At 42.8% G+C, this 20548-nt stretch overlaps 1 protein-coding gene across 1 annotated transcript; it reads left to right on the top strand.

Moving 5' to 3' along the window:
* The first annotated feature begins 352 nt into the window (after positions 1-352).
* LOC149127810 (uncharacterized) lies at positions 353-18345 on the top strand. The gene is made up of 4 exons (XM_089325697.1): positions 353-463; positions 2983-3026; positions 4167-4278; positions 16976-18345. Exons 2-4 carry the CDS (start codon positions 3018-3020, stop codon positions 17272-17274), a joined length of 420 nt encoding a protein of 139 aa, XP_089181823.1. The 5' UTR covers positions 353-463; positions 2983-3017; the 3' UTR covers positions 17275-18345.
* The last annotated feature ends 2203 nt before the right edge of the window (positions 18346-20548 follow it).

Below are 20548 nucleotides of genomic sequence, written 5' to 3'. Positions count from 1 at the left end.
CGCCCCCGGGGCCTCGTGGCTCAATCCGCTTTCACAGCTCAACTGAAGCTACAGTTGGGGCCTCGGGTTGGGATCCGCCCCTTCCTGCTGCGCGCCCGCCCACGTCTCAGCACTAGCCCCGCCCCCGTCGGAGCCTTGAGAAACAGGCCCCAGTCTAGGGTGGGAGGGAAAACCCGGAAAAGTGGGATTCCTTCTGGTGGCCCGTCAGCGGCAGCTTGAAGGCCTGGCCTCCAGCTCCGTTGCAGTTGTTGATCCGGACCACGTTTTCACTTACGCCCAAGGCCGGACGGGAGCCGCGGGCCCTGGGCGGGGGACCCAGGCCGAGGGGAGGCGGGGCGCGTGCTCGGCCCGGATTGGCCATTCTAAACGGCGCGGGGCTTGGCGGGAGTTTCGTGGGCGCCGCGGGAGCAGAGAGCAGCCCGATGGCTCCGCCGGGCCGGGTGCGGTCCCGGAGGCCTGCAGGGTGAGAGCTGCGGGTCCCGCTCCGACTGACGCGGTTTGAGCCTTTGGGGCTGCGCTGGTGGAGCTTCCTTGTGGAAGTGACAGATCGCCCAGGGCCTCGGTTTGCATCTCTCAGTGCGGATTTCCTAGGAGGAGTCAGGGCGTGACGCCTGGCCTGGCGGGTGGGAGAGACTTTGGGGTTCCTGTGGCTGAGGGTCGCGGGCGCTTGGTGCCTGCTGTTCCCCAGACGTGACGGGCTGCAGCCCTGCGGGTCGTGTCTGCCTTCGTACCCCAAAGCGCAGACTGTAACGCTGGCCCTCACCCCTGCCCGGGGACCGAGCTGCCCCTTCGGGAGTGTTCCAGGGCGGGGAGCAACTTTTCTCAAAAGGGGCATGCATTGGAAAGTACGTCGTATTCGTCGTTCACAGATTCCTGAGTGGACGCCCGGGCTCTCTAGCGTTGTCTACAGGGCATCCAGGCGCCGAAAGGTTTTTAAAAACCTGTTAGAGATGGAGACTTAGGGCATGTGTTGAGCCCTTCCCTCAAAAATGCACAGGAAAACACGGTTGTCTCAAGCGTCCATCTTGAACGAAGCCTCACCTGGACTCCAGCTTAAGGCGTATTTTTTGATTTGAGCACACGCAAGAGACAGCTGGAAGTAATTTAGGTTAAGACGCGTACTGATGTGGTTTCTGCTTCCTGCTAACGTTACTTGACTGTGTGGCCATTGCTGGATTTTTGTGGGAGGCCATGGATTTGAACTGAACGTCAAGCCGGTCACTGGGCTTAGGTGGCTGGGGGAAAGCTCTGTAGCAGTTAACTAACTGGGCTGTATGCAATGAACTGGATAAGGTGTTACCAATTGGTTGATTGGGTAGGCTGCAGCCAATTAAGTTAATGATGTGTGATCGCTCAGGTTGCTGGTGGTTCTCAGAACTTGCTTATATTTCTGGGGCTGCTCCATTCCCTAATTCTTTCTGGTTTTGCTTTGCCCAAATAAACTCGTCTAAATTTAATTGAACTAAAACTTCCCTGTTACCATCATTGCTAAGTCATTTAGCTTTCCTGAACCTCTGAATTATAACCAGAATCATAAAATTGCCATTGAGCAAATACTTGTTGTACCATTTTAGGTTTGGAGACTCAGAAAAAGCGTGGGAACTTGAGAACTGTGAACTCTCCACCCAACCCTTGACTTACTGAGCCAGAAACTGGGGGTGGCGCCAGGTGTGAGACCACTGCTCTAAACAGTGTTCCAGCTTTCTTTCTTTTTTTTTTTTTTAACTGTGATTCACACAATGATGTTTTGCATCGCAGTTAGTACGCAGGTGCGCATGAAACAAATCAGAAAGTTTATGAAAATATCCTATCCAGTGCAATCTTACATTTTATGTTCCCTTGATTTTCCCTTTTAAGAAAATGCTAGGGTGAAAATCCTAAAGGGTGTTGGAGAGCTGATGAGATTTGGACATGGACTGTAGGTTGGATAATCACTTTGCAAATGTAAAATATCTAGATTTTGGAAATCCGCTATGACTGTGCACGTGCATGCCCTCTCAGGGAAGCCATATGAAGTACTTCAGTTAGGAGTGCTTACCTTGCACAGGCAGAGGAAGCAAAAGAGACGGTGAAGGCAACTGATGAACCTGGGTACAGGGGAGACAGTTTGAAATCATGTCAAATAAAGTACCTGAAGAATATTGGTTCAGACACACTAATCTGATACTGCCCTCCACAAAGGAGTCTTTGAAAACTGCAAGGTGTATTTTAAAGCCAGGAACTAGTACTGGATTCTACTAAAGTATCTCTAATACCCCATGCAGTGCCTCAGCTTTGGAGGGTGCTCAGTGCTTGTTCACTGAGTGCTGATGTTAATATAGGTTTTTCTTGCCACTGGTGTTTTCAGTTGTTAGTCTAGTCACTGTTGTTGCATTTGCTTCCTTTTCACTTCTAGAAGATCCGCACCTTAATCTGTTTTACGGTGTGCCCAAGGTCACTGGAGAGTGTTATGGGGTGGGAAGAAGGTAGGCTGTGGATTTGAACCGATGGGGTTTTCCTGCAGGCTCCTCTCCTGCCTGGCTGCCTGTTGCTCTGTGCCCGTGCAGAGCTGTCACACGGCCCCCCTCTACTTCATAGGATTGTTAAGCTGTGTGATCCCGGGCCAGGCGCAGATGGAATGGGTGTGAGGAGTCTCATCCATGTTGGTATCCATCCCCTTGGCTCAGCTCTGCGGAGAGTCAGTCTTCCCTGACAGATCCGGGTGCAGGGGCCAGCGTGACAGCAGGATTAGAAGTTTTCCATGATCTTGAGGGACCGAGGTGGTCACTTTATATGTATTGGTGATATAATTTGACTCGTATGTTTACAGGGTCTGGGTTCTGCTTCTTCGTCATAACTTTAGTTCCATTGCATGCGCGCTATTAGTACAGCTACTGAGCAGTGTAATTTGGGAAGACAATACTTGGAGAGAGTCAGGTTATGGTATTTTCCCTGGTTGCTTTAAATATTTCCTAACTTTTATTTTTTCCTGTTTCAGTGCAGTATGTTCAAAGAACACTTTAAGAAGAACACATCCTATGAAAGAAGTAAGTTCTCTTTTTAGCTTTTAATGTGATTTTTCTCACAGTTGACTATAAAAGTAAGCTTTGGTGAGGACCTTAGAGTTTTCTGTATTTCACGTGATAAGCTCTGTTTTAGGGTAGTAAAAAAAAAAAGTTTATTCCTTTTCTTACTTTTTCCACTGTTAGAAAAGAACCTTTGTTAACATTTTAGAAACATTTCTTTTTTTCCAAGCCTAGATTTGTTTCATCTAGATAATTAGCACTGTGTAAAAATTGTACAGCTTTCTGAATTTTGCCACTCCTCCCAGCCATTTCTCCGTGTTACTGACAATGGCTTGTGATTTCATGAGGTTCCATGTTGTCTACGTTACAGTTTTATTTTTCTTCAGGAGAGTTTTAGAATACCTGTATGTAATGGCAGGTACATTTCTTTAATGCTCTTGATAGCTAATTCCAAATTATTTTCCAACGGCCTGTCGCGTGGCATTGGAATTTCACATGAAGTCCAGGAGGTCGGGCAGTTGCGAGTGCGTTTGTTCTCTGTTCTGCCTCTGGCATCCTCCGGAACCCCAGCCTCCGGAGCCTTACCCGTATATTGAACTGTACACAGGCTCTCCTTCAGCCAGGACTGTCCGCCCCTGTGCTCCCAGAGCTGTGCACGTCCAGGTGGCAGGCATGTTTCTGGGGAGACAGCCCACCGTTCTCTTTAGGGATCTAGGCAAGCTATGGCCTGGGGGGCAAAACCAGCCTACTACCTCTTTATACACAAGCCTGGGAACGAAGGATGATTTTTAAATAGCCAAAATAAACTAAAAAGGATATGTTGTGTGCCATGAAGATGATGTGAAATGCAGAGGTCTGCATCTCTGAGTAGATTGTGTGGGAAGCCGGCCCTGCGCATTCCTGGCTGCGCTGTCCCTGCGGGCTTTCCCTCTGCAGTGGAAACCTTGTGACCTGCAAAGCCTGAAATGCTCTCTGGTGCTTTGTAGAAAAGGTTTGCCAGGCCGGCTTTAGAATTCCAGAGGCCTCTGTCTCCTGGAGAACAGCAGAGTGGCTAGCTTCTCTAGGCGGCAGCAGGAGCAAGAGTGTCCTTGTTAAGTCCAGCAGCTTGCTGCTGGTGTGCGTTAGCACCAGTTCAGTGACTTTGGTTTTCTTCACTTCCAGAAAGCTGGTCAGAAGCACAAGCCTGCTGATGTGTTTGAGTTTCCTGATAATTCCGAAATCTCAAGCAGTGGCAGTGAAAGTAAGAAAGACGATGAGCCTTACGAGACTTTTGGTTAGTATTTAAATCTTTTTTTTTCTTTTTTTTTAGTTATTTACTTGAAAGAGTTACACAGAAAGGAGGAGAGGCAGAGAGAGAGAGAGGGAGGTCTTCCGCCCGCTGGTTCACTCCCTATTTGTCTGCAATGGTTAGAGCTGTGCCAATCTGAAGCCAGGAGCTTCTTCTGGGTCTCCCACACAGGTGCAGGGACCAGAGGAGTTTGGCTGTCTTCTGCTTCCCCAGGCCACAGCAGAGAGCTGGATCAGAAGTGGAGCAGCCAGGACTAGAACCGGCGCCCATATGGGATGCCAGTGCTGCAGGCAGTGGCTTTACCCGCTACACCATAGCACCTGGCCCCTGTGATTGATTTTCACTTAGCATGGTGTTTCCAAGGTTCATCCGTATGGTAGCATGCATCTGGCTGTTCCTAAACATTTTTATTCCTCGGTATTCCATTGTGTGGGTGTACCACATGTTGTAATCCATTCATAAGTTGGCATAAATTTACATGGTCTTCACTTAGGGACCATAATGCGTGATTGTTGTATGAACATTCATGAGCAAGTTTTTGTGTTGACATCTGTTTTCAGTTCTCTTGGGCATGTACCTCAGAGTGGAATTGCTGAGTACTTTGGTATTTGAGACAGAGAGAAAGGTCTTCCTTTCCTTTGGTTTAACCCTCAAATGACCGCTATGACTGGTGTGCTACGCCGATCTGAAGCAAGGAGCCAGGGTTTCCTCCTGGTCTCCCATGTGGGTGCAGGGCCCAAGGACTTGGGCCATCCTCCACTGCCTTCCCGGGCCACAGCAGAGAGCTGCACTGGAAGAGGAGCAGCCGGGACAGAATCCGGTACCCCAACCGGGACTAGAACCCGGGGTGCCAGCACCGCAGGCGGAGGATTAGCCTAGTGAGCTGCAGCACCGGCCTTAAGCACTGTTTTATAAAGCATCTGTACCACTTTATTTTTCCACAGCAAGCTCTGAGGGTCCTAATTTCTTCACATCTTCTTCCAAAGTTGTTGTTATATAATTTTTTTCTAGTTATTCTAGTAATTATGTGGTGGTTTTATGTGTATATATGGAAAAATGCAGCATAAAATTTATAATTTTAACTATTTTAAGTGTAATTTTGTAACATTCACGTTGTTTTTTTAGTTGCTGTTTTTTATTTAGAGTTTTTTTCCCCATAAAACTTTCACTTAAGGAATACAAACTTACGCATTTCATAAATACAATTTTAGGAATGTAGTGATTCTTCCCATTGTACCTGCCCTCCCACCCATACTTCCAGCTCTTTTCCTCCTCCCTCTCCTAGTCCCATTCTTATTTTTTTACTAAGATCTATTTGCAGTTAACTTTATAACACATACGGTGAACTCTATACTATGTAAAGAGTTCAACAAATTGTATGAAGAAGAAAAATGTTCCTCAAATGTCAACATGGGCTGTTCAAAGTTATTTCATCTCAAAGTATTAATTTCACTATTTCAGATTACCTTTTAGATGCTCTGTTAATTATCACAGATCAGAGACAACATGGTATGTGCATTTGGGACCGGAGTATTTCACTAAGTGATGCGTTTTCCAGTTTCATCCATTTTGTGGCAAATGACTGGATTTCATTTTTTTTACTGCTGTGTAGTATTCCATAGTGTACATATCCCATAATTTCTTGATCCAGTCTTCAGTTGATTCCACATCTTAGCTATTGTGAATGGACCTGCAATAAACATGAGGGTACAGATAACTCTCTCATATGCTAATTTGGTTTTGGGTAAATTCTAAGGAGTGTGATGGCTGGGTCATATGGTAGGTCTGTATTCAGATTTCTGAGGTATCTCCATACTGTCTTCCACAGTGGCTGTACAAGTTTACGTTCCCACCAATAGTGGATTAGGGTACCTTTTTCCCCACATTCTTGCCAGCATTTGTTGATTTCTGTATGAAAGCTCTTCTAACAGGGGTGGTTTAGATTTGCATTTCCCTTATGGCTAGTGATCCTGAGCATTTTTTCATGTGTCTGTGGGCCGTTTGGATTTCCTCTTTTTGAAAAAGTCCCGTTTGAGTCCTTTGCCTGTTTCTTAACTGGGTTGTTTGTATTGTTGTTGAGTTTCTTGATCTCTTTATATATTCTGTTATTAATCCTTTATCAATTGCATAGTTTGCAAGTAATTTCTCCCATTCTGTTGGTTCATCTTCACTTTGAGTGTGTCTTTTGCAATACAGAAGCTTCTTAATTTCATGTGATTTCACTGTCAATTTGACTTTGCTTACCTGTGCCTCTGGGGTTTTTTTCTAAGAACTCTTTGCCTATGCCAGTGTCTTTCAAGGTTTCCCCAATGTTCTCTAATAATTTGATGGTATTGCATCGTAGATTTAGATCTTTAATCCATTTTGAGCAGATCTTTGTATAAGGTGAAGGTAAGAGTCCTTCTTCATACTTCGGCGTGTGGAGATCCAGTTGTCCCAGCACCACTTGTTGAAGAGACTGTCCTTGCTCCAGGGATTGATTTTAGCTCCTTTGTCAAAGATAAGTTGGTTATGGATGCGTGGGTTGATTTCTGGCATTTCTATTCAATTCCATTAGTCTATCCATCTGTTTTTGGCCAGTACCAGTTTGTTTTGATTCTAACTGCCCTGTAGTATGTCTTGAAATCTGGTATTGTGATGCCTCCAGCTTTGTTTTAGTTGTATAGGATTCCGTTAGCTATTCGAGGTTTCCTGTGTTTCTATATGAATTTTAGCATTTTTTTTTTGTATCTGAGAAGAATGTCCTTGGCATGTTGGTTGGTTGCATTGAATCTGTAAACTGCTTTTGCTAGTGTGGACAATGTGATGACACTGATTCTTCCAACCCATGAACATGGAAGATTTTTCCTTTTTTTTTTTTTCTTTTTTGTGGCTTCTGTTTCTTTAATGTTTTGTAATTTTCATTGTAGAGATCTTTGCCATCCTTTGTTAAATTTATTCCAAGGCATTTGATTTTTTTTTCATTGATCTTAGAAGTTCTTTCTTAGCCATGGCATTGTCTATGTATACAAAGGCTGTTGATTTTTGTGTGTTGATTTTATATCCTGCCACTTTACCAAACTCTTCTATGATTTCCAGTAGTTTCTTAGTGGAGTCTTCTGGATCCCCTATATATAGAATCATGTCATCTGTAAACAGGGATAGTTTAACTTCCCCCTTTTTAATTTGTATCCCTTTGATTTCTTTTTCTTCCCTAATGACTGTGGCTGAAACTTCCAGGGTGACATTGAATAGCAATAATGAGGGTGGGTATCCTTGTCTGGTTCTGGATCTCTGTGGGAATGCTTCCAACTTTCCCCCATTCACTATGAAGCTGGTCTTGGGTTTTTCATACATTGCCTTGAGGAATATTTCTTCTATATACAATTTGCTTAGAGTTTTCATCATGAAAGGGTGTTAAACTTTATCAGATGCTCTCTATGTATCTATGGAGATAATCATATGGTTTTGGTTCTTCAATTTGTTAATGTGCTGTATCACATTGATTTGTGAATGTTGAACCATCCCTCTTGGTCTAAGTGAATGATCTTTCTGATGTTGGATTTGATTGGAATTTGCATCTATATTCATCAGAGAAACGGGTCTGTAGTTCTCTTTCTCTGTTGTATCTTTTCCAGGTTTAGGATTTAAGGTGATGCTGGCTTCATAGAAAGAATTTAGGAGGATTCCGTCCCTTTTAATTGTTTTTGAATAGCTTTAGAAGAATTGGAGTTAGTACTTCTTTAAATGTCTGGTAGAATTCAGCAGTGATGCCACTGGGTTCTGGGCTTTTCTTTGCTGGGAGAGTAGTTATTCTTAATTCAATTTCTGTTTTGCTTATTGTTTTGTTTAGGTTTTCTATGTCTTCATGGCGCAATATAGTTAAGTTGTATGTGTCCAAGAGTCTATTCTTTCCTGTAGGTTTCCCATTTTGTTGGCATAGAGCTATTTATAGTAGTTTCTGATGATTGTTTTTATTTCTGTGGTATCTATTCCATATCCTTTTTCATATCAATTTCATTGATTTAGGTCTCCTCTTTTTTTTTTTTTTTTTTGGTTAGTTGGGCCAATGTCAGTTTTATTTTTTCAAAAAGCCAGCTTCACTTTTCTCTGATCTTTTGAATTTTTGGGTTTCAATTTTATTGTTCTCTAATTTTCATTATTTCTTTTCTTGTACTGTTTTTGAGTTTGGTTATTGTTTTTCTACATCATTGAGATGCATTGATAGCTCATTTATTTGGTATCTTTCTAATTCTTGATATAGGCACCAGTTGCTATATACTTTCCTCTTAACACTGCTTTTGCCATATCCCATAAGTTTTGCTATGTTGTATTTTCATCTTTATTCATTTCCATAAATTTTTAAATTTCTTTTCTGATTTCTTCAGTGACCCACTGTTCATTCAGGAGCATATTGTTCAGTCTCCATGTGTTGCATATGTTCTAGAGATTACTGAGTTGCTGATTTCCAGCTTCATTCCATTGTAGTCAGAGAAGATGCATGATATGATTTTGATTTTTTTATTTGCTTTGACTTGCTTTATGGCCTAGCATGTGGTCTACCCTAGAGAAGGTTCCATGCACTGGTGAGAAGAATGTGCATTCTGCATTTGTAGGATGAAAAGTTCTGTAGTTATCTGTTTGGTCCATTTGGTCTATAGTGTTAACTCTACTGTTTGCTTGCAGATATTCTGTTTGCTTGATCTGTCCATTGCTGAAAGTAGGTTTTTTTTAAAAGATTTATTTATTATTTATTTATTCAAAAGAGTTGCACAGAGAGAGGAGAGGCAGAGAGAGAGAGAGAGAAAGAGAGAGAGGGGGGTCTTCCATCTGATAGTCCACTCCCCAATTGGCCGCAATGGCCGGAGCTGCATTGATCCGGGCCAGGAGCTAACTCCAGGTCTCCCACGTGGGAGTAGGGGCCCAAAGACTTGGACCATCCTCTCCTGCTTTCCCAGGCCATAGCAGAGAGCTTTCTGATATCATGGAATATCTTTTTTCATCCTTTGACTTTCAGTCTGCATGTGTCTTTGTTGGTGAGATGTGTTTCTTGTAGGCAGCAGATAGATGGGTTTTGTTTTTTAATCCATTCAGCCAGTCTGTGCCTTTTTACTAGAGAGTTGAGGCCATTTACATTCAAGTTGACTATTGATAAGTAAGGACTTGGCCCTGCCATTTCCCCATAAACATTCCTATTGTTTACTTTGGATTTCCTTTGTACTTTTACTGGGAGATATCCTGCCCTCATCTTCTCTCATAGTGATGACCATGTTTCTGTGTGTAGTGCATCCTTAAGTACCTTTTGTAATGCTGGACGAGTACTGACAAACTCAATCTCTGTTGTGGAAGGTCTTTATTTCACCTTCATTTGTAAATGAGAGCTTTGCAGAGTACAGTATTCCAGGTTGACAGTTTTTTTCTCTTAAGACTTGGAATATATCTCATTTCTGATGAGAATTCAGCTGTGAGTCTAATTGGAGAGCCTCTGAAAGTAACCTGGCATTTCTCTCATGCACATTTTAGAATCTTTTATGCTTTACTGTGGAGAGTTTGACTACAACGTTTTGTGGTGAAGATCTTTTCTGATCGTGTCAAAGTATCCCTGCAGTCCTCGGGTGGACATGGATCCTGTAGCAGTGACCCTCACCAGGGAATCAGGGACCTCCAGCATGATGAGCCACCACAGTGACTGCCCCGAGACCCAGCCACACCCTGCGCCCTCCGATGCAGCCCGTGTTTTCACAGTCATAGCACACGAGGCTCCCACAGTTACGGGCACCCAGCCCCCTGTCAGTTATCCCACCCAGACTTGGGCGTTTCCTCTCGGCTGGTTGCTGGGCACATAGACACCAGCGAGCGCGGCTGTTATGTGTGTCCAAAATGCTGCCTGCCCTCTCAGCTCGTCACAGGACAGGCCACTGGTGCCGGCGGGTCAGGGAGAAACAGAAACCCTCTTTTTTCCCTCTAGGTTGGCAGGTTCACTGTCCCCCCTCAAGGCTCCAAGCCAGACTCAAACCAGACTCTTCCCACAGCCTTCTTGCCAGTGGCTTGGCCTGCAGCAGTCTGGTGTCTCCTCACTCCAAAGCTGGTGCTGAGGCTTTTGGTCGCTGGGGTCCTGAGTTGTGTGCATCCACACCCTCCACGTAGATGCACAGTGTCCCTCTAATGGTTTCTTCTGCCTTTTTCTCCCTAACTGTTCCCTGAGGTTGCAGCCTCTCACCTTTATTTTTCTTAACCATCTTCATCTAGACTAGAGTAGTAAGCTCCCTTCCTATTCTGCCATCTTGAAACACTATCAGCATTTATGTTGTATAACTGCATGACAATCCATCTCCAGAATTTTCTCATCTATCCTAACTGAAACCCTGTACCAACTGAACAATTCCCCCTTCTCCCTTTGTCCCAGCCCTTGGTAACTCCCATTCTACTTTCTTTCTCTATGAATTGGACTACTTTAACACCTCTTAAAAGAGGTATCATAGAATATTTGCCCTTTTGTAGCCAGTTTATTTAATGTAATGTCTTTAGGGTTCATCCCTCCTGTAACATATGTCAGCATTTCCTTTTTATAGCTGAATAATATTCCATCATCCTATGTATTTACCACATTTATCCATTTGTCTGTTGATGGATGTTGGTTTGCTTCCACCTGTTGACTGTTGTGAATAATGCTGTAATTTACATGGTTGCACAATTTCTCGCTTCTGGAACCTGCTTTCACTTCTTTAGGAACATAGCTAGAAGTGGAGTGGCTGGTTCATACAGGAGTGCTGTGTTTGTATTCAGAACATGCTGTGCTGTCTTGTGCAATGACTGCAGCATTTCAAATTCCCACCAGCAGTGCACAGGGTCCCAACTGCTGCTCATCCTCACCTACACTTATTTTGGTTTTTTTATACTAAGAGATACAACATAATAGCTTAATGTGGTTTTGATTTGCATTTCCTACATGACTAGTAGTTATTAAGCATCTTCTTAATGTTCCTATTGGTCAGTTGAACATGCTTTTTGAAGAACTGTCTATTCAAACTCTGCCTGTTTTTCAATTGGGTTTTATTAAGTTGTAAACATTCAGTTGAATGGTTCCACTTGGAGATTTGGGATTTGTCTGTTGTGTTGTTGTTATTCACAGCAGCAGGGTAAATAACTTCTTTCCGGGTGAAGAGCAGTAGAGAGTCCATCGCTAGTTTTAATCTTGTGCAGCTGATCAGTAACGGTGCCTGTGCCAGCCCTGGGGCTCAGGCACTGTCGGCTTCCTGGGAGTCAGAGGCTGCAGGCTCACTGCTGTCCCCCTGGGCCAAGTGCTCCCTGCCACAGGGGCGGGGACTGGCGCTCTGCCTGTGATTCCGCTAAGCACCTGCGTCTCCGCTGCTGTCCGAGTCACTGTCACTGCACCACAGGCTCATCGTGCTCGTCAGAGTCGGCATCGTCCTCTAGATCGGCATCGCAGCCAGATCATCTGCTTGTCCCAGGAGGCCTGGGCTCTCCTGCTCGCCACTGCCATTCTTGTCACTCGCCTCATCCCTGTCACCCCTCTCCTGTTCACTCTCGCTGCCCGAGCATGCGTCTTCACTGCCGCTGCCCTTCTCACCCTCATCTGTCAGGGAGCAGAGAGGTGTGAGTCACAGTTCCCGTCCCACTCCTGGGGCCCCAGCGCTGGCCTGACCTGCGTGACCTGAGCCCCCAGCCTTGTTCTCTTCTGCCTCCATCTCTCCTCTTTCCCCTCCTCGGGTTCCTGGTTTTCCGCCTGGGCTTTGCATGCCTGCTGGAAGCAGCAGAACTGGAGGGGGCGGGGGAAGGCAAGTGCTGTATTGGGCTCTGTCCCTCCCCTCACCTACCACTCTCCTCTGGCCGGCAGAGTCTTGCTACCTGGGCTTCCAGCTCCTTCTTAGTCACACCCCGTGTTTGAGGACCACAGGCAGGGCCTTGGTGCCTGACTGCACCCCAGCCTTGCAGCACTTCCCGAGGCAGACCCTGGAGTGGGCGTGAGATGGGGACGTGGAGGAATGTTGGCCTCCTCAGTGAGGACGCAAGTCAGACGAGGTTCCCTTTCCATGTGTGGCCCAGCGCAGACCAGAATAAACACGTATTGGAGGAGGGAGATTATCTCAAGGGATTGGGGGAGGGGTGGGGGAAGATGGTCAGTTTGTCTTGCCCCATGCTATGTCTGTCTGTCTACATATATGCACACATACACACATATCTTCAAAAGGTAGTGGGAAGCTGGCGCCTCAGCTCAACAGGCTAATCCTCCACCTAGCGGAGCCGGCACACCGGGTTCTAGTCCCAGTCAGGGTGCCGGATTCTGTCCCGGTTGCCCCTCTTCCAGGCCAGCTCTCTGCTATGGCCCAGGAATGCAGTGGAGGATGGTCCAAGTACTTGGGCCCTGCACCTGCATGGGAGACCAGGAGAAGTACCTGGCTCCTGCCATCGGATCAGTGTGGTGCGCCGGCCGCAGCACCGGCTTGAATCTAGTCTTTTTAGCATTTATTTCTCTCTCTTAAATTTTATCATTTAAGGCCTGTTGAGTGGTATGGTGGTTGTCCTTGAATCATTATCTGGTCATTTGTTTTAAGGGAAACTTAGTCTACTTTTTAAATCAATCACAATTTATGCATTTCAGTTTTGATAGATAATGTGATAAATATGAACTATTTTATTTACTTTGAATAATTTCCTTGGGAAAAGTTCACCAAAATAAAAACTCTGCATTGACAAACTGGAAAAATTTACTGAACCAGATATTAACATGTATTTTAAAGCCATGATAGCAAGTAAGGCATGGGTATTGTTAAATGAAAACAAAACTGGACTTACCAAAGATAGAAATTATTCAAAAGGAAACTGCAACAAGGGGCAGCAGACTATTGGAATAAGAATGTTCTGATCAGATGCAAACATTTGAGGGGTCAGGTGGAAACAGGCTTCCTTCCTTCCTCCCTTCTTTCCTTTTTCAAAGATTTATTTATTAGAAAGGCACAGCAACAGAGAAAAGGACAAAGATCTTCTTTCTTCAGGTTCACTTCCTAAATGGCTGTAGCAGCCACTGGATTGGACCAGGCCAAAGAGAAGAGCCAGCAACTCCATCCTGGTCTCCTCGCAGGGGTGGCAGGGGCCTAAGTACTTGTACCACCATCTGCTACCTTCCCAGGCACATTAACAGGAACCAGGTTCAGGAGAGGAGCAGCTGGGACTCCAACTAGTACCCAGATATGAGATGCCAGGTATTCGAAGTGGTTGCTTAACTCACTATACCACAGTGCCAGATCAATAGCTCTTCTTTTATAGGAAAAAGAAAATAAGCTTCAGGGACTATCTTTCTTTGGAGTATTATTTATTTTATAGGGCAAAGTAAGGAAAGCTAAGGAGCAGCTATTCTGCATGCCACTTTGGGTGGCTGAAGGTTCAAAGTTCAGGTTCTTGTGGGAGGAGACAAGCTTAATTAAATTGATCAAGTCAGTCAATAAATACTTGCTTTTGATGGTTCGATTCAGATAAATATTTCAGCTAAACACCTCTGTAACACAAATGGAAATTTGGAGGGAGTGTGTCTGAAATAACAAAAAGGTGAGATTGTAAGGGTAAGTGTGGGAAAGATATTTCCCCTACCTCACTTTCCTTGAAGCATTTCCATTAGAGAAATTGTAGTGACAAACTCTTTTCTATCCTTTTCAGATTCATACAAATGTGTGTACGTGTAATATATGTACCTATATAAAATACTATTTAAAAAGTAAATAGGATTCTCACCTGCTTTAAAAATCAAAGTTTTTCCTTAAGTTCTTTTGGAGCCATTTCATTGGAAGTTAAGCAATGAAGAAAGCAGCCCAATCTCCCAGGCTCTGCAGAAGTTTTGCCTGGGTACCTGGCTCTTAGCACAGAAGTATAAGAAGTCTAATTTTTTATAAAGGTATTTAAATAACAGATAGACACTTCAATTAGCAGGTGCATTTAGGATGAATATGTGGCAATTAGTGCTCTCAAGTCAAACTGGCAAGGTGAGTATTATCTAAGTCATCTGGGGAAGAATTGTTCTTTGCAATAAACTATTTCTGAGAAAGAGAAGCATGCAGGATTCCTCTGTCCCTGTGTTTCTGGGCTACAGAGCTCAGGTAAAGTTCAATATTGTCAGAAGTGACACAAAATTAGACAAAGAAATCAAAGCATCAGGGTTGAGTCTAGAAGTAAAAATACATATATATATATATACATATATATATATACATAATTAAGTTGTGACAAGGGTGCCACTGAAAGAAAATATTAACAGGGGACAGCACTGTGGGGCAGCGAGTTAAAGACCCAGCTTGCAGTGCCAGCATCTCATATGGGCATTGTTTCAAGTCTTGACTACTCCATTTCTGATCCACCTTCCTGCTAATGCACCTGGGAAAGCAGTGGAAGATGGCCCAAGTCTGTGGGCCCCTGCACCCATGTGGGAGACCTGGAGGAAGCTCCTGGCTCCTGGCTTCAGATCAGCTCAGCTCTGGCAATTGCAGCCATTTGGGGAGAGAACCAGCAGATGGAAGATCTCTCTCTCTCTGCCTCTCTATAACTCTGCTTTTCAAATAATATTTTCCTTTTTTTAAAAAAAAAGTTTATTTAATAATTGAATGTTTTCAATAATTGGTGAAGGTCACTGACTATATATATGGGAAAACAACTGACTTCTATATTGTACCTTGCACCAAAATTAAATCCAGGAAGATAATAATCTATGTGAAAAATAAAATAGTGCAACGTCTGGAAGATAACACAGGAAATAAACTGCAGGACCTTGGTGGCAGGTAAAGATCAAGAATATTACTCATAAAACAAAGACTTATTTACATGAATTACATTAAAATTAGAAACATCTGTACCAAAGGAAATGATCAGGGCCAGTGCTGTAGCATAGCAGGTTAAGCCGCAGCTGGTGGTGCCAGCATCCCAAGTGAGCTCTGGTTCAAGTCCTGGCTGCTTCACTTCCATTCCACTCCCCTGCTAATGCACCAGGTAAAGTAGTGGAAGATGGCCCAAACTCCCGGGGAACTTGTTCCCCATGTGGGAGACCTGGAAAGAAGCTCCTGGCTCCGGACTTCTTATCAGAAACCCTATAGGCTAGGAGATAATGGTGAGATATAGTGCAAGTTTGCAAGTTTAACAGGGAAAAAAAAAAACCTGCCAACCCAGAATACTATAGCCAGCAAAGTTCTGATTTTTGAATAAAGGGTAAATAAAGACTCTTTACCACAAACAGAAATTGAAAGAATTTGTTGGGGTTGGCACTGCGGCATAGTAGACAAAACCGCCACCCACAGTGTCAGCATTCAACATGGGTGCCAGTTTGAGTACAGGATGCTCCACTTCCTATCCAGCTCTCTGTTATGGCCCAGGAAAGCAGTACAAACTGGCTCAAGTCCTTGGGCCCCTGCACCCACGTGGGAGACCCGGAAGAAAATCCTGGCTCCTGGCTTCAGATTAGCGCAGCTCCGGTTGTTGTGGCCAATTGGGAAGAGAACCAGCGGTTTGGAAGACCTCTGTCTCTGTCTCTCCTTTTCTCTCAGTGTTCCTCTGACTTTCAAATAAGTAAATCTTAAAAAAAAGAATTTGTCACCATTCTTCCAGCCTTACAAAAGATGTTTAAGGATGTGCTATACGCAAACACAGAAATATGATCATCAATATTAAAGAATGTGAAGGCAGAAAATCTCCAAGTAAAGGTACAAAGGAAATCCAAAGTAAACAATAGGAATATTAATGCACAAATGGCAGGGACAAATTGTTAATTATCAATAGTCACCTTGATCGGGGCTGGAGCTGTGGCGTAGCAGGTAAAGCTGCCTCCTGCAGTGCCGGCATCCCATATGAGTGCCAGTTTAAGTCTCAGCAGCTCAACTTTCAATCCAGTGCTCTGCTGTGGCCTGGGAAAGCAGTAGAAGATACAAAGTCCTTGGGCCCCTGTACCTGCATGGGAGACCTGGAAGAAGCTCCTAGCTCCTGGCTTTAGATCACTGCAGCTCTGGCCAAGGCAGCCAACTGGGGAGTGAAACAGTGGATGGAAGACTCTCTCTACCTCTCCTTCTCTTTCTGTGTAACTCTGCCTTTCAAATAAATAAATAAATCTTTAAAAAAATAGTCATCTTTCATGTAAATGGCCTCAACTTTCCAGTAAATGATACAGACTGGCTGAAAGAATGAATAAACAAGATCTATCTATTTGTTGCCTACAAGAAACACATCTCACCAACGAAGATACACACAGACTGAAAGTTGAAGGATGGAAAAAGATATTCCATGCTAACTGAAACTAAAGAAGACCTGGTTTAGCCATCCTAACATAATACAAAATAGACTTTAACACAAAAACTGTTCAAAGAGACTAAGAAGGGTACTAGGTAATGATTAATTGCCAATTTAATAGGAAGATGTGACTATAATAAATTTATATGCACCTAATTACAGTGCACCTGGCTATAAAAAAATGTTAAGGTATTTAAAGGGAGACATAGCCTTCAATATAACAGTATTGGGGGATTTGAATATCCTACTTTCAGCAGTGACAAATCAGACAAATTTTCAGCAAGGAAACAACAGAGTTATTGATACTATAGTCCAAATGGACCTCATAGATACCTACAGAACTTTGCATCCTATAGCTGCAGAATGCACATTCTTTTCACCAGTGCATGAAACACTTTCTCTACCATTTATCACATTCTAGGCCATAAAGCAAGTCTCAGCAAATTCAAAAAATTCAAAATCATATCATGTATCTTCTCTGACCACAATGGAATGAAGATGGAGATCAGCAACTCAAGAATCTGTGGAACATATGCAAACACATGGAAACTGAACAAGATACTCCTGAATGAACAGTGGGTCATAGAAGAAATAAAAAGAGAATTAAAAAATTTTGGAAACATATCAAAACTTATGGGATACAGCAAAAGTAGTCTTAAGAGGAAAGTTTATACCAGTTGGTACCTACATCAAGAAATTGGAAAGGCATCAAATAAATGAGCTATCAATGCATCTCAAGTAAGTAGAAAAACAACAGAAAATCAAACCCAACACTAGTAGGACTTAAGAAATGATTAAAATTAGGGAAAAAATTAAAAAAAAATACAAAAGATCAGCAAAACAAAGACCTGTTTTTTGAAAATATAAACAAGATGGATAAACCATTTGCCCAAATAACAAAAAAAAAGAGGGAGAAGATCCAAATCAATAAAAGCAGAGATAAAAAAATGTAACAACAGGTACCACAGAAATAAAAAGAATCATCAGGAATTACTACAAAGAGCTTCATGCTAACAAATTAGGAAAATTAGGAGAAAAACAATGGATACATAGATGCTACCAAAATTGAGTCATGAAGACACATAAGACATAAAAAGCCCAATAACCAAGATGGAAAATGAATCAGTGATAAAGACACTCCCAACAAAGAGAGGTTAAGAACTGGATGGATTCACTGCTGAATTCTACCAGATATTTAAAAAAAGAACTAATTTCAGTTCTTAAGTCATTCAAAACAATTGAAGGGGGGAACCTCCCAAACTCCTTCTATGAAGCCAGCATCACCTTAATTTCTAAACCTGAAAAAGATACAACAGAAAAAGAAAACTATAGATGAATTTCCCTAATGAACATAGATGCAAAAATCCTCAACAAAATCTTAGCCAATCGAATCCAATAGCACATCAAAAATATCACTCACTGGATCAAATGATATTTATCTCTGGTACACAGGGATGATTCAGTCTTCACAAATCAATCAATGTGATACATCACCTTAACAAACTGAAGAACAAAAACCATATGATTATCTCAACAGATGCAGAGAAACATCTGATAAAATACAACATCCTTTCATGATGAAAACCATAAGCAAATTGGGGATAGAATGATCATTCCTCAACACAATCATGGAAATTTATGTCAAACCTATGGCCAGCATCTAACTGAGTGGGAAAATGTTGGAAGCATATCAACTAAGATCTGGAACCAGATAAGGATGCCCACTCTCACCACTGCTATTCGATATAGTCCTGGAAGTTTTAGCCAGAGCCATTAGACAAGAAAAAGAAAGCAAAGGGAAATAAATTGGGAAGGAGGAAGTCAAATGATCGCTATTTACAGATGACATGATTCCATATATATGGGATCCAAAAGAAACAACTAAGAGACTATGGGAACTCATAAGAATTTGGTAAAGTGGCAGGATATAAAATTAACACACAAAAATCAATAGTTTTTCTATACAGACAATGCCATAGCTGAGAAAGAACCTCTAAAATAATCCCAGTCACAATAGCTACAAAAAAAAATTGAAAACCTTAGAATAAATTTAACCAAGGGCATCAAAGCTTTCTATGATGAAAATTATAATGCATTAAAGAAAGAAATAGAAGACACCAAAAAGTGGAAAAATCTTCCATGTTCATGGGCTGGAAGAATCAATATCATTAAAATATACATACTACTGGGGTTGTCTGAGGAGAGAACTGGTGGATGGAGGACCCCCCTCTCCCTCCCCCCTCTGCCTCTGTCTCTCTGTAACTCTGCATTTCAAATAAAATGAAAAAATATTTTTTAAAAGAATTCCATACTACTGAAAGCAATTTACAGATTCAATGTGATCTCGATCAAAATACCAAGGACATTCTTTTCAGATCTAGAAAAAACAATCCTGAAATTCATATGGAAACAGAGGAGACCTTGAATAACTAAAGCAATCTTATACAACAAAAACAAAGCTGAGGCATCTGAATACCAGATTTCAAGACATACTACAGGGCAGTTATAATCAAAATAGTCTGTTACTGGCAAAAAAATAGACATGTAGACCAGTGGAACAGAATAGAAACTCCAGCAATCAATCCATGCATCTACTACCAACTTACCTTTGACAAAAGAGCTAAAATCAATCCCTGGAACAAGAACAGTCTCTCTAACAAATGGTGCTGGGAAAAGTGGATCTCCAAATCCAGAAGTATGAAACAAGACCCCTACGTTACACCTTATACAAAAATCCACTCAAAATGGCTCAAAGGCTAAATTTATGACCCAATACCATCAAATTATTAGAGACAATTGGGTAAACTGTGCAAGACACTGGCATAGGCAAAGACTTCTTGGAAAAGGCCCCAGAAGCACAGGCATCAATGCCAAAATTGACAAATGGGATTATATCAAATTGAAAATTTTCTGGACTGTAAAACACACACGCAGCAAAGCAAAGAGGCAACCAACAGAATGGAAGAAAATATTTACAAACTAGGCAACTGATATATGATTAATACACAGAATCTAAAAAGAGCCCAAGAAACTCAAGAGCAATAAAACAAACCATCCAATTTAAAAATGGGCAAATGATTTTATCAGGCATTTTTCAGAAGAGGCAATTCAAATGGCCAACTATCACTTGAAAAAATTCTCAGGATCACTAACCATCAGGGAAATGCAATCAAAAGCACAATGAGGTTTCACCTCACCCCAGTTAGAATGGATTTCATACAGAAATCAACAAAGAATAAATAATGGTGAGGATGTAGGGGAAAAGATATCCTAATCCACTGTCAGTGGGAATGTAAGCTGGTACATCCACTGTGGAAGACAGTATGGAGATACCTCAGAAATCTGAATATATTGGGGCTGGCACTGTGGCAAGGTAGGTTAATCCTCTGTCTGCAGTGCCAGCATCCCACGTGGGCATTGATTCTAGTCCCAGCTGCTCCTCTTCCCATCCAGCTCTCTGCTATGGCCTGGGAAAGCAGCAGAAGATGGCCCAAGGGCTTGGGTCCCTGCACCCACATGGGAGATGTGGAAGCTCCTGGCTCCTGATGGGCCTACGTCCAGGAGTTGCGGCCATCTGTGGAGTGAACCAGCAGATGGAAGACCTTTCTCTCTGTCTCTCCCTCTCACTGTCTATAACTCTACCTCTCAAATAAATAATCTTTTAAAAAAATTGAATATAGCCTTACCATGACACCGCCATCCCATTCCTGGGAATTTACCATAAGGAAATAAAATCAGCATATGCATACAAATTATATACCTATGTATATTGTAATTCCTCTGAAGGAAATCATGTAGTTCTCAGCCACATTAAAAACACTGATCTATACTGTAAAAGAAGTATTGATGCTGGGGCCAGTGTTGCAGCACAGCATGTTAGGCCACTGGTTAACAATGTCAGCTTCTCCTAAGAGCATGGGTTTGACTCCTGGCTTACTCCACTTCCAGTCCAGCTCCTTGCTAATGTGTCTGGGAAAGCAGTGGAATACGGTCC

Source organism: Oryctolagus cuniculus, chromosome 2 (genome assembly GCF_051225735.1).
Source record: "Oryctolagus cuniculus isolate XC-2025 breed Fujian yellow rabbit chromosome 2, ASM5122573v1, whole genome shotgun sequence".
Taxonomy (NCBI): domain Eukaryota; kingdom Metazoa; phylum Chordata; class Mammalia; order Lagomorpha; family Leporidae; genus Oryctolagus; species Oryctolagus cuniculus.
Note: the sequence above shows the minus strand (reverse complement) of the source record. Positions and strands in the feature narration are given on the sequence as shown.